We start from the raw sequence: 12,625 nt of genomic DNA, 5'->3' as shown, positions 1-12,625 counted from the left end.
ATTGGCTTTGAGATTTCACACTGCCTAAAGAATATGTAAGTACAGTCTGACAACTGAGAATGACTTGTTTCTAGCATGAGTTTTAACTATCTTTGGCAAAAAATACTCAGTTTCCTGAATTCCATAAACATCCAGAACCTGTCTCTCCCTGTTCTTGGGCCCAGGGTGTGGGGATCACCAAAGCCACTGGAAGCAGCTGTGCCACGTGCTCCTGTCCAGAGAGCCTGCCTGGGGACTCTGGCTGCCCACAGCACTCCTGAGGAAGCCAGGCCGTGTTTCTGCTCAGGACAAGTTAGAGCAGAACATGGAGCGGGACTAAGCACATCCCTGCCGCTTCTGCAGGGCGCCTGCAGAAGATCCGGCTGTGCCAGCAGCACAGCCATCCTGGAACCATGGCATCGCCTGTCTGCTTGTTCCAGGGTCACTACAGGTCCCTGAGCACCTGGAAAGGGCACATTCTTCCCTGTTCTGCCGCCAGCATAGGGTATCTGTTCCCAGCTGTGAGGGGCTCTCTGCTGGGGAGGAAACGAGACCGCACACAAGACTCGCATGCAAAGCAGAGACAAAATGATCTGGTGACAAGCTCTTGAGGCGAGGAGGGCAAGCAAGAGTGAGCATGCCTGCCATCTGGTGGGAAGGGATGAGGCATGGCTTCACGAGGGGCAGCATTTGAGAGGGACTCTGAAGGATGAGCAGCATTCTTGCTGGAACTGACCAGGACCAGGCAGCCCACACAGAGGGAACAGCGTGAACACTGGCTCAGAGTAAGGTGAGAGGCGTTTGGTTTGGCAGAGCAAAGGACACAGGGAGAAGAGAGGTGGGTGACAGGGCCAGAGAAGCTGCTCCCAGTCACGTGCATGGCAAAGTAACTGGCATTTAATTCTGGTGGCAGTAAGGAGCCACAGGTGAGAGTAACCTGCAGGGGCAGGTGGTAAGGGTTTGAATGCCATTAGGGAGCTCTGAAGAATCCGAAGGCTTACAGAGACTGGCAAGAGACTGTGAGGCACGGGGCTTTAATGTTGGGGTGTCAGGGCGTATGAGCACCAGGGTCTCCCAAAGGCAGGAGATGCACAAGCAGGACATTCATATTTAGCACTCCCCCCCCACGACTCCACAGCCCCAGGAGCACCTTTCTCATTTACTCAACACCAGCTAGAAGGCCTCCCCACCCTGAATCCTTCCAGGGCTCAACATAGGACGTCCCAGGCCACCGCAAAAATGATGGCCTGTTTGAGTCCTGAGGCTCCCGCACCCCACACACTTAGGGGTATGTCCAGGGAAACAAGACAACAATGGATCCTCCTGGAGAGAAAGCCATGAGAACATGCACTCACCAATATACCATCAGCTTAGCGAGCGGTGGGCCTGGTCCTGTGGGTCAACCGTAGGGCCACAGCAGGAAGAGCTGTCTCACCAATCAACCCCGCCCTCCTTACCTGGCACTCAGGGCAACCACAACAGGCCCAGGCTAGCCTCTCTAGTCTTACTGCCCGCTGCCCAGCAGAACTGTCCACTCCAGCCAGACCCACGCTCACACTGTAAACCTGGGCCCTGCTCGATCCCTCCCTGGACACCCCCGTGTACCTCCCTGTCCAGGACAGCCCCTGTTCCACATCCTACCCGGTCTTCAAAGTCTGGCTCAAATCCAACCCCCTGCTTTTCCTGACCATCCCAGGAAGTGATCACTCCTCCACTGAATACTGAAGGACTAACTCAGTGACCCTCTCATTCTGTTCCCAGCAACACACTGGCCAATGTCATGGACTCCTCGTATACATCTCTATCTCCTCAGCTCCCTGGTAAGGCCGGAAGGACAGAGTGGGGGCACGATTTTCTGGGTCTCTCGTGCTAGCCCTTACAGAGTCTAGTACTCTGCTCACGGCATATGGGGAACCAGCCAGCACAGATTGCAGGGCAGACCTGGAGGGAGCCCCACGCTGTTGTATGCATGACACAAAGCGGCCTACTATTCTAGACCTAACCTGCTGGCTCAACCACTACCGTATCTAGGTGGTCCTAAGCCCTGAGTGTTAGGATTCATGTCAGGAAGAGCAAAGGGCACCATTATTGGCATCCCCAAAGGCACACGTGAAATGCACCCAATCAACCATGTCGCCAGAGCTATGGCTGGGGAAAGGTGCAGAAGCCACAGGGTGCTCTGAAGGCCACCTGCCAAGGGGTGGGGGGGGTGCCCTAACCCCTCTCGAGGTGCTCCAAAACAGGCCCAGTCAACAGGACTTGCCTCTCGACTACACACAGGTCTTTGGAGAGAAAACACAACTTACAAAGGAAGGCAGAGTAAGTGGAGTTTAAACTCCAGGGGTGGGCGCTCCCGATTTCAGGCCAAGTCTCTCTTCAAAAGACCACATTGTTTCCTCTTTCATCCACAGGCTGCGAGCCACAGGCCGGGATCTGAAGCTGCACTACTTTTGATGTTAATATTTGCCCCAGAAACTCTCAGATCACAAATTTCTGGGACCCTCACTGACGTAAAGGTCACAGGCATTACTGTTCTATGTGCCAGAGAAGAGGGGTCTGTTTCTGTCTGGTTCCCTCTAAAAAGTGTTAAAAACCCAGGCTGATGACGGGTCCTCTAGAGGCTACTGCCTCCATTCTCGTGGTCAGAGGTGTCGCTGGATGGCACGAACACTCCTTCCCCAGAGGCACAAACCCAAGGTGGCCACTCCAAGCTTGTGACACGGTCCCCAACAGCGCGAAGTGCCACGCTGACTACCCCCTCCTTGAGAGAAGGAGCCCCACACAGGGGAGGACATGTTGGGAACTGCCATCAGGCCAAAGGGAAACCATCTCAGCAGCACAACCACACCCCTCCCTGGACCCCCTGGCATCTGTGACACAGCATAGGGACAATCACAGGCCCCAGGGGACTGGTGATCAACCCCTTCCTGGGGAATACACTCCACAATGAGTATTTCAGTTATTTCCTGGAACAACCTGCTTCTGCAGTGATCATCATCTCATCCTGCAGATTTGAAACGGAGCCTCAGGGAGACCAAGTCCCCTGCCTGGGGCCTCAGAAGATCTGAATCCGTGATGCACCACAAAGTCCACGCCCTTTCAGCTGTACACCAGCTCCTCTCTCCCATCTTCTCAAAGCCCTTCAACTGCAAAGTGAACACACCCAGTTAGAGGGGACACCCCTCGTGGAGAACCGAGGCCGCACGTGACATGCGGCTTTCTCCACACATTTCCCCATCCTGTTCAGTGTTCAGACACCCCTGAAGCGGTCCTCCACCACACAAGGGGGGTGCAGGGGATGTGCACATTTGCCATGTTCTGAAACGCTCCACAGCTGGTCTTCTGCTATGAAGGCGGGAAATCAGTAACTATTTGGTGAGCGCTTACTATCTGCTAGGTGATAAATGCTGGATGCTTTACATGCCTTGTGTAATTTAAACTTTCTCCCCCTCCGCAAATATCACGGCTACAGCTTGTTGGACGCCTACTGGGTGCCAGGCACTTGACATTAAAAAAAAAAATTTTTTTTAATGTTTACTTATTTTTAAGAGAAAAAGAGAGACTGAGAGAAAGAGAGAGAGAAAAAGAGACACCAAGCACAAGTGGGGGAGGGGCAGAGAGAGGGAGACAGAATCCAAAGCAGGCTCCTGGCTCCGAGCTGTCAGCATAGAGCCCAGTGAGGGGCTCGAACTCACGAGCCGTGAGATCATAACCTGCGCTGAAGTCAGAAGCTTAACCGACTGAGCCATCCAGGTGCCCTGACATTTTTAAAATTTTATTTTTATTTTGAGAGAGAAAGCAAGAGAGAGCACCAGCAGGGGAGGGACACAGAGATAAGGAGAGAGAGAATCCCAAGCCGGCTCCAAGCTGACAGCACAGAGCCCGATGCATGGCTTGATCCCATGAACCCTGAGACTGTGACCTGAGCCAAAATCAAGAGTTGGATGCTCAAGTGAATGAACATTTCTTATTTCATTGAGTCCCAACCCCTCTTTTATTTGGTGATGTCCAAATGTCCCAGCCAGTAGGTGGCAGACGTTTTAGCCACTGCACTCATATTTCTATGTCTTCGGAGAAGACGCCCTTGACTGTACGGCGGGGCTACTAATCTCAATAACTTTACAGTATTTCTAGAGAATGAGTAAGATAAGGCATGTCATGTGCTCTGGGTAGCACATGCTCACACAGCAGTCTCAGTGCAAAGTCAGAATCAGAGAGACAAACTGTGATCTTACGCACACCACACGAGATCATGTTCATTCACTAAACGTGACTGGGAGTCTGCTATGCTCCTGGCTCCAAAAAGGATAGGAAGATAAATCCAGAACTGTGCTTATTTCTGTGTTGTAAAGCTTTCTGCATCCCCCGGGGCGGCTGCCTTTTCCTGTCCTGGCGAGTGTGCTCACTGCTGCCATTCTCTACATCATGCGCTGTATTCAGATGGCACATCCAGGCAGCAGTTTCCCAAAGATTATCTGGCTAAAAATCTCCATCTGCTTTGCTGCGCATTTAAGTAATTTGGTTTCCACTGACTCACCAGTTTCCAGTAATTGAACGGGAAAAGTGGAATGTTCGCCTCTGAGGAAGGCCCAAAGACTTTTAGAAAAGGCCTAGAGTTAAATGACAAGATACACTGAGCATCCACTGGAAAGATCAGTGGACAAACTATAAAGGAGAAACGAGCCCAAGACAACAGATGTTTGAATCTCAGGTGACAATAACTGTGACCATTTAATGAGTGCTTCCCTCACACTGCAACAGAACACTACAGGCAGTTTTATTTTTTAAAACTGATATAATTCACATGTCATAAATTCACTTAAAAATGTTTTTATTTACTTACTTTGAGAGAGAGAGCGCATGTGTGTAACCATGGGAGGGGCAGAGAGTAGAGAGAGAATCCCAAGGAGGCTCCATGTGGTCAGCAGAGTCTGACGTGGGACTCGAGCCCACGAACCGTGAGATCGTGACCTTAGCCAAAATCAAGAGTCACATGCTTAACCAACCGAGCCACCCAGATGCCCCATAAATTCGCTCTTTTAATGTGTATAATTCAGTGTACCCATTAGCAGTCACTCCGCATGTTCCCCAAATCCCCTCCCCTAAGCCCTGATCCACTTTCTATGAATTTGCCTATTTGAGATATTTCATAGAAACAACATTTTCAAATAAATGAAACACATGGCTGGCTCCTTTTTACTTTTCAAGGTGCATTTTTGTTTAACACAAGGAAACTGAGGCACAGAAAATTAAACCAGAGGTCACAAACTCAAACACTTATAGGGGCCAAGCAGGAGACACAAGGGAGAAGGCCAAGGGAGGAAAGGCTGTTGGGAACTTGCCAATCCAGGAAGCAACCTGGGGAGCCCACGTCCTGGCCCATGGGGAGACCCCGAGGTCCCCCTTATCTGCTATGTGGGACTGTGGGCCCCGCAGAGACACACTTCCAATTCCCTGGAAGCCACAAACCCAAACCCAAATGTCACTGTGACATTTCTCAATTTAAAGTACCTTGCAGGGGTACCTGGGTGGCTCAGTTGGTTGAGCATCCGATTTTGGATCAGGTTATGATTTCATGGTTTGCGGGTTCGAGCCCCACTTTGGGCTGTGTGCTGACAGCTTAGAGCCTGGAGCCTGTTTTGGATTCAGCGTCCCCCTTTCTCTGCCCCCTTCCCTTCTCGCATTCTGTCTCTGTCTCTCTCAAAAATAAAACATTAAAAAAAATTTTTTTAAATTACTTTACAATTCAGGCCAAACCAAATAGGTCTACCAGCAGGACACAGTCGATGGCTGCTGGTCTATAACCCTTGGATTAAGTAAATTGCGGAGGGTTCCACCGCTAAAGGAGAGCAGAGCTGGGTGCAATTCTGACCCACACTTGCATTAAGCCACTGGTGATGAACAGTATCTCTTCACAGGGGTGGTAGGCTCTAGAGCCAGGTCAAACTCAACAGTTAACCTTTATCTGATCAAAGAACGCCAGAGATCCCTGCCCCCTCCCCAGCAGGCAAAGGACGCATTATTCAGGAGCCTTGATCCCACAAGCCCTCCCTCATGCTTTGGTGTTCTCAGGGGGCACGGCCGGGGCACCTACATTTGCTGGTTTTTGGAACTCAAAGTTCAGGAACACAAGAGACATGACACTGAGCCCATCCCTAGTTACAATGAAGGGCACTATCTCTCCCAGCCCGCAGGGAGGGGGCCCTGCCACTAGTGTGGGGCACGGCACCCCAGCAGAGTGAGCGTCCACCAAAGTTAGCAGAGTGCCTTCTGGCATTTCTCCCCGACACTACACTCTCCTGGAGAGCAGAGCCTGGGGTCTTACCAACCTTTTCATCAGGACTTATCAGTGACTATGTCCCCTGAAAGTAACTGAGAGCCCACCAAACCTGAAATACTCCATTCTAAAATTTTAGCCTAAGTGCCCTATCTTTTAGAAAACTGTGTGGGCATGTTGGTGTCAGGCTGCGGGGGCAAAAGCTCTCCAGGATTGTGCACAGCAGGCTCACACACTTAGCGATCAGATCTTGGGTCACTTAACCCAGCCTACTCTCGAGATTCTTCAACTGAGCCAAGCATCCATCTCTCTTCATTTTTAGTGTTTGAGAGACCTGTCATAAAGAGAAAACACTCTCCTCTTACTATGAATTTTAATCCCTCACTGGAAAATCATATGCAGTACTGGCTCTGTCCAACTGAGCAGATGACACTGGAAAAGTTGCAGTTAGAACAACCATGGAGATGCTCAAGTATGAAATTTCCTTCTTGGTAGGTAAAACTGTTCACTGTAGTGGGGAAGCCTTTTGAGACTGATGAACTTGCTTTTCTTTTCTTTTTTGTTGTTGTTGCTTTTACTCCAGGTTCTAGCTGTGAAACCTTGGGAAGATTACTTAACCTCAAGGAGCTTCTGTTTCTTCAACTGTGAAATGTCACTACTTAGCTCAAATTTTGCATCCATGCAAAATAAAGAGATCAAACATGTGCAATGACCACACAAAGGGAAGCTTTACTATCCTCCTCTCCCCAGACGGGCAGACAGCATTTTACACATGATCACTTTTTTTTTTTTTTTTTTTAATGATCACCGTTATGGATGGAATCGTATCCTCGCCAAATCCATATGTTGAAGTCTTAAACCTCTCTGTGACTGTATTTGGAGATACGGTCTCTAAGGAAGTAATTAAGGTTAAATGAGGTCATAAAGGTGTGGTCCTGACCCAACAGAATTAGTGTCTTTATAAACAGACACACCAGAAAAGTCTTTGGTGAAACACAGATAAGTAAGTCACTATCTGTCCCTAAGCAATCTGTGATAACTAAATTCAGAGGAAAACCTCAAACCAGGCATTCCTTATTCCACATATGGCTGAAGAAGGCTGGAAACAGACTGGAGAGCCTTTTACACCAGTGCTCTCAGACTTTAATGTGTACACAAATCACCCAGGGATCTTATTAAAACGCACAATCGGATCCACAGGTCTGGGGTGAGGCTAGAGAATCCCTTTCTAACAAGCTCCCAGGTGATCCTGATGCTGCTAGTGTGTGGGCTACACTTTTGGGTAGCAAAGTCCCTTAAACGGCAATGTTATTTCCCCACCGAAAATGTGCGGCCATTCACTCAGACTGTCAATGCTGCGTCAAGTACTGACGATAAATAAAACAGGGTCTCCGCTTTTCAGGAATCCATAGTCCAATTAAAGCCTGAATCCCACAATCAAGGGCAAAGCTGAATAAAAACAAGAACCCGGGGCGCCTGGGTGGCGCAGTTGGTTAAGCGTCCGACTTCAGCCAGGTCACGATCTCGCGGTCCATGAGTTCGAGCCCCGCGTCAGGCTCTGGGCTGATGGCTCGGAGTCTGGAGCCTGTTTCCGATTCTGTGTCTCCCTCTCTCTCTGCCCCTCCCCCGTTCATGCTCTGTCTCTCTCTGTCCCAAAAATAAATAAACGTTGAAAAAAAAAATTAAAAAAAAAAAACAAAAAAACAAGAACCCCATTAAGGACAAAACCGTTAAGGAAGAGCGTGCAGTGAGAGCACTTACAGGGGCTGTGCTGGAGGCAACAGTGATGCTGAGATGAATACCTCTATTCAAGGACTCAACAGATGAGTCGAGCTATGGTAAAAATGAGACTTTCCTGAGAAGCAGACTGCATGCTGGACAAAATTGGGTGTCAAGGTAGCTTCAAAGCCAATAAAACCTATGGACGTGGAGCCACGTCTATACATCAGCTCTGAGTCTTTACTCAGTTTAGTGACACTCATCATTAAGACTTGCTAGCATTAGTGAGAGCCAGAGCATAAACAAGAAGCACTTCAGAAACAGAGCAATCAAGAAAGTGGTGCTTTATGAGAGAAGAAGCTAGCTGGTGTTGGAGGTACTGAAATGTTAGTGCTGAATGGGAGAGTCCTCCTAACAAAGTCCAAACCGTTTAGTTGACGAGGAAAGGAAAACCCAAAGCAGTTAAGGCAGTGGTTCTCAACTGGGGTGATTTTTGCACTCCCCGGTCACATCTGGAAACACTGTCTGGAGACACTGTTGGTTGTTACAGCTCATGGAGTGCTACTGGTATCTAGTGGATAGTAGAGACCAGAGATGCTGCTAAAAATCCTACAATGCACAGGAAAGCTCACCACAGCCAAGAATTATCTGTCCCAAAATGTCAGCTGTGTTGAGACTACGAAATCCTGAGTTAAGCAACTGCCTAAGGTCCAAGAATGAGTGCCACACCATGGACTAGATAGGAGCTGTCCAATATTCTGCAGGGATGGAAACGTTCTAAGACCTGTACTGTCCATTATGGTAGCCAACAGCCACATGTGGCTATTGAACATCTGAAATATGGGTAGTGCGACTGAGAAACTGGATTTGTAATTTTTAAATTTTATCTTCAATAATTTACATGCAAATAGCCATGCGTGGCCAGTGGCTACCCTACCGGACAGGGTACAGGCAGCACTACGATCCATGTGTCTTGACTGCCAGCCAGGCACTCTTTCAGTTTCACAGCCTGCTTCTTTCCACTCTTCTGAAATCACCCACCCACCTGCCTTTATCGCAGAAATTTGGGGAAAAAATTACAAACGTAAAATAATAGCAGAAAATCTTAATAACACATTCCCGGTTGAACATCTTGTTTTGTGCTGTGGGAAATAAAGCAAAATGTCAGGTCATGGTTACACATACATGTAATAAGACTGTAGAAGCAAGAAAGGTCAAATTATTCCTACTTCCACCTGCAAGGAAGGGTGATATGGCAGAGATAAAATAAACAGCCCTCTGAGTCTTGAGATCTCGATGTTTGGGATCTGTTTTCTCCATTTGGTCACCTAACAGTCCCTTTCACTTCTCAGAAGCTGGGTGAGAAATGGGGCATCATTAGCAAATTTTCATGCTTCCCATTTCCCTCCCGTGACAGAGGACCCTCTCTGATTTGCTGATTTTGGATGGAGACCACACTGAAGACGCGCCGTGTGCCAGACACTGCGCTAAGCACTACACATAGGCTTTGTCGCTTTATTAGCACGGTAGTCCGTTGGGGCACCCGGAGGTTAAAGAACTTGGCCCAAGTCATACATCCCGTCAGAAGCAAAGCTGGGACTCCTAATCTCCTGCACTGCGCTAAGGGCCTAAAACTGGCTGGAAAGGCGTGAGGAGTTCCCCCGAGCAGCAGGAACCCTGCAAATCCAGGGCGGTGTCCTGGCTTTGCTCCCCACGTCCAACCCTGGGTGCCCGCGGCTCTTACTTCTCGATCTCCAGCGCTGCCACCTTCCGCTTTTCGTAGAGCTTGTCATTGAGGGCGCGCACGATGTTGGGCGTGAGCGGCGCGAAGTCTTTCTCAGGGTTCATGGTGGCAGCTCGGGGCGCTCCCCGGAGCCCCGCGGCTCCTCAGCCCGCGGCTGCCCGGGCGGCGCCGGGGCCGGGGGAGTCTGCGGCTCCGCGCTGCCTCTGGCGCCGGCTCATGGACCACGCCGCCTTGCGCCTGCCTGCTTAGCTCTACCTCCGCGCGCCGTCTCTGAACCCGGGCCTGGACCCCGCCCCCGCACACCTGCTCCCGGCCGCCCAACGGCTCGCGATCCCGCCCGGCACCGGCAGTGCTCAAGGGGCAGCGGCCATGTTATTTGGATCATGTGATTCTGTAACCGCTTCCGCCTTCCGCCTCGAGGACCCGCCCCTCGCCGGCCACGCCTCCGCACGCAGGCGGCAGGTGGGTTGTCCACACCCCCACAAGGCTCCACCTCCTCTCCTCACTCCCGCCTTCCTCCCCGCACCACTCGCGTGTGGTTGGGGATGCTTGGTGGGAGGCGTATCCCACGCGCTCACGGTCCCGCACGTGGCCCGCAAGGCGCGTGGTGGCTTCTGTGTATGTTTTTGAGCACGAAGGGGCTCATGAAACCTGACTCACTTAGCGTAACTTAATAAATACTTACCGAATCCAGTAGTTCATTTACTACTTACTCACCAGTTTCGCATATGGCAATGTTTCCCAAATTGGAGTCATACCGTCATGATTTTCGCCATATTCTAGACACTTGTGCTATTATTAAGAAAATATTTTTCTCCGATCAACTTTCAAAAATCTTTAATTCCTACTTTAGTCTTGCTTATGTGCTAAGATCATGGTGTGAATAGTTTTTATATGTTTCTAAAACATATTAAAATAAATTCTCAATGAAAAACAGTACTACCTGCTATCTAGAATCTCAGGCACCAACAGTGACCTTCACCCTACCATCTGGGACTCGGAAGAGTGTTTACCATGCTTAGATTCTTAGACAGCTAGGTTATAGGCAGCAGAAGCCCCAGATCTGCTGAGTGCAGGTCTCCAGATGGATCCACTGTAAAGCAGCCCTTCCAAGTGCTTTGAGTGTCACGCTAAATGGTGGAACAGAAGTTGAAGTTATGTGGTAAAAAATGTTAAAGCATTTTATGCAGGTATTGTGGCTAACAGGGAGATGCATCAGACAGAGTTCCTTGTTGTAAGCTCCCATAGTGGACAGGGATTTTAGGACAAGGGCTAGACCACAGTGGAGTCCAAAGAGTATTAAATATGAACATAAACACATGACAGTACTTTTTCTAATGAGTGTAGAGTGTGCACGTAAATCTGATAACAAAGTTGAAAATAGAGTCTTATCCCCAATCCATAGACAGGAATCTATAGGACACAAGTGAGGGGATATAGTAGGCAGAATTCCAGTATGGTTCCCAAGATTCCCACCCCTCTGGGTACGTACCCTGTATAATCCCCTCCCTTTGAGCATGAACAAGACTTGTAAATACAACGCGCTGTCACTCCAATAATTATGTTATATAGCAGAAGGGATCTTGTAGATGTAGTTAAGGTCCCTAATCAGTTGACTTTGAGGTAATAAAAAGGGGGATTATCTTGTGTGGGTCCAACCTAATCAGATGAGCCCTTAAAAGTAGTCAGAAGACATTTGAAGTGGCAGAGAGATTCTCCTGCTGGCCTTGAAGAGTACACAGTAAAAACAGTTACTATGATGGCCTATTTTGGTAAAGACCTTAGAATGGTCTCCAGTTGCCAAGAGTGGTCTCCAGAGGGTTGTCGGAACAAAATAGGGGCATCAATCATAGGGCTGTAAGGGAATGAATTTTGTCAACACACCAAGGGAGCTTGGAAGTGGATCTTTTCTTAGTTGAGCTTCCAGACAAAGATGCAGCTCTGATTTCAGGCTGTGAGACCCTGAGCCAAGAACCCAGGTCAGTTCATTCTGGACTTCCGATCCATGGACACTGTGAGATAAGAAACTTGTGTTGTTTTAAACTGCTAGATTTGTGGTCATTTGTTATGCAGCCATAGAAAATAAATACAAAAGCTAACCCAAAACTCAGTAAGTCATGGAGGAATTTTGTCTAGAAAAATCTGTGAATAAAGTGTTTTCCTGTATTGGTGGGGTTTTCACAACTTTTAAAACCTTTGCTGACACAATCCAGTGAATGAAGGGGGTGAACCACCAATTTGAAACTGCCCCAAATTGAGATTTCCTCTCCAGAGAAAATGTTTTGCTTAATAGTTTCCTCCTCTTACCTTGATACCAAATAGCACTGGTAAGGACATTTCCAAATGTCTTTGCAAAGTTTATGTCTTTAGGATTTTGATGATGGTTGATGCAAATCAATGAAGGAAAATTAAATCAAGGGGATTATTTGGATCTATTTTCTCCAGTGTGTATTCATTTCCACTGGATCCATATCTAATATAGTATTTCATCTGTTTCTTTTGCTGTTTGGTTTGGCTTTTTCTTAAAGGTGAACTGAATTTCCCAAGGGTCATAGTGAGATACAGTTTTTAATAATTGTAACAGTAATGTTTTTACTAGAAGGAACTCTTTTCACCTGAAATCATGTTCTGGACTAGGTTGCTAAGCAACCAGTTTTTTACTCAAGGCCCAAGCCAATGCTTTGTCCTACCTTTAGTTCAGAAATTTCTGGAGAAAAAAAGGTGGTTTCTTTTCTCTGCTATCTTGGAAAATGCCAACTAGTTAAGGTTATGTATGCATTACTGGGCTGGCAGCAGTGTTGAGAATGAAGCCCAAGGCCACCATTGCCGTCTCCGCATGCTTACTTCTCTGACCCTGGTGCCCAGCCCTGGCTAGGCTTGCTACAGTCAGACTCTTTCTACACTAG

General features: G+C 48.5%; 1 protein-coding gene across 2 annotated transcripts in view; it reads right to left on the bottom strand.

The window, feature by feature from the left end:
• The window catches only part of VAC14 (VAC14 component of PIKFYVE complex), a 101,179-nt gene extending 91,069 nt beyond the window's left edge, over nucleotides 1-10,110 (bottom strand). Inside the window, exon 1 of one of the 2 annotated variants that reach the window (XM_006941719.4) lies at nucleotides 9,720-10,110. In XM_006941719.4, the coding sequence (XP_006941781.2) occupies nucleotides 9,720-9,823 (104 nt within the window). In that variant the 5' untranslated portion in view covers nucleotides 9,824-10,110. The remainder of the gene's footprint in view (nucleotides 1-9,719) is intronic. The other variant, XM_011290219.3, reaches the window with a different exon arrangement.
• Between the last annotated feature and the right edge of the window lie 2,515 nt (nucleotides 10,111-12,625).

Source organism: Felis catus, chromosome E2 (assembly GCF_018350175.1).
Source record: "Felis catus isolate Fca126 chromosome E2, F.catus_Fca126_mat1.0, whole genome shotgun sequence".
Taxonomy (NCBI): domain Eukaryota; kingdom Metazoa; phylum Chordata; class Mammalia; order Carnivora; family Felidae; genus Felis; species Felis catus.
The sequence above is the reverse complement of the archived record's forward strand: the minus strand, read 5'-3'. Positions and strand labels throughout refer to the sequence as shown.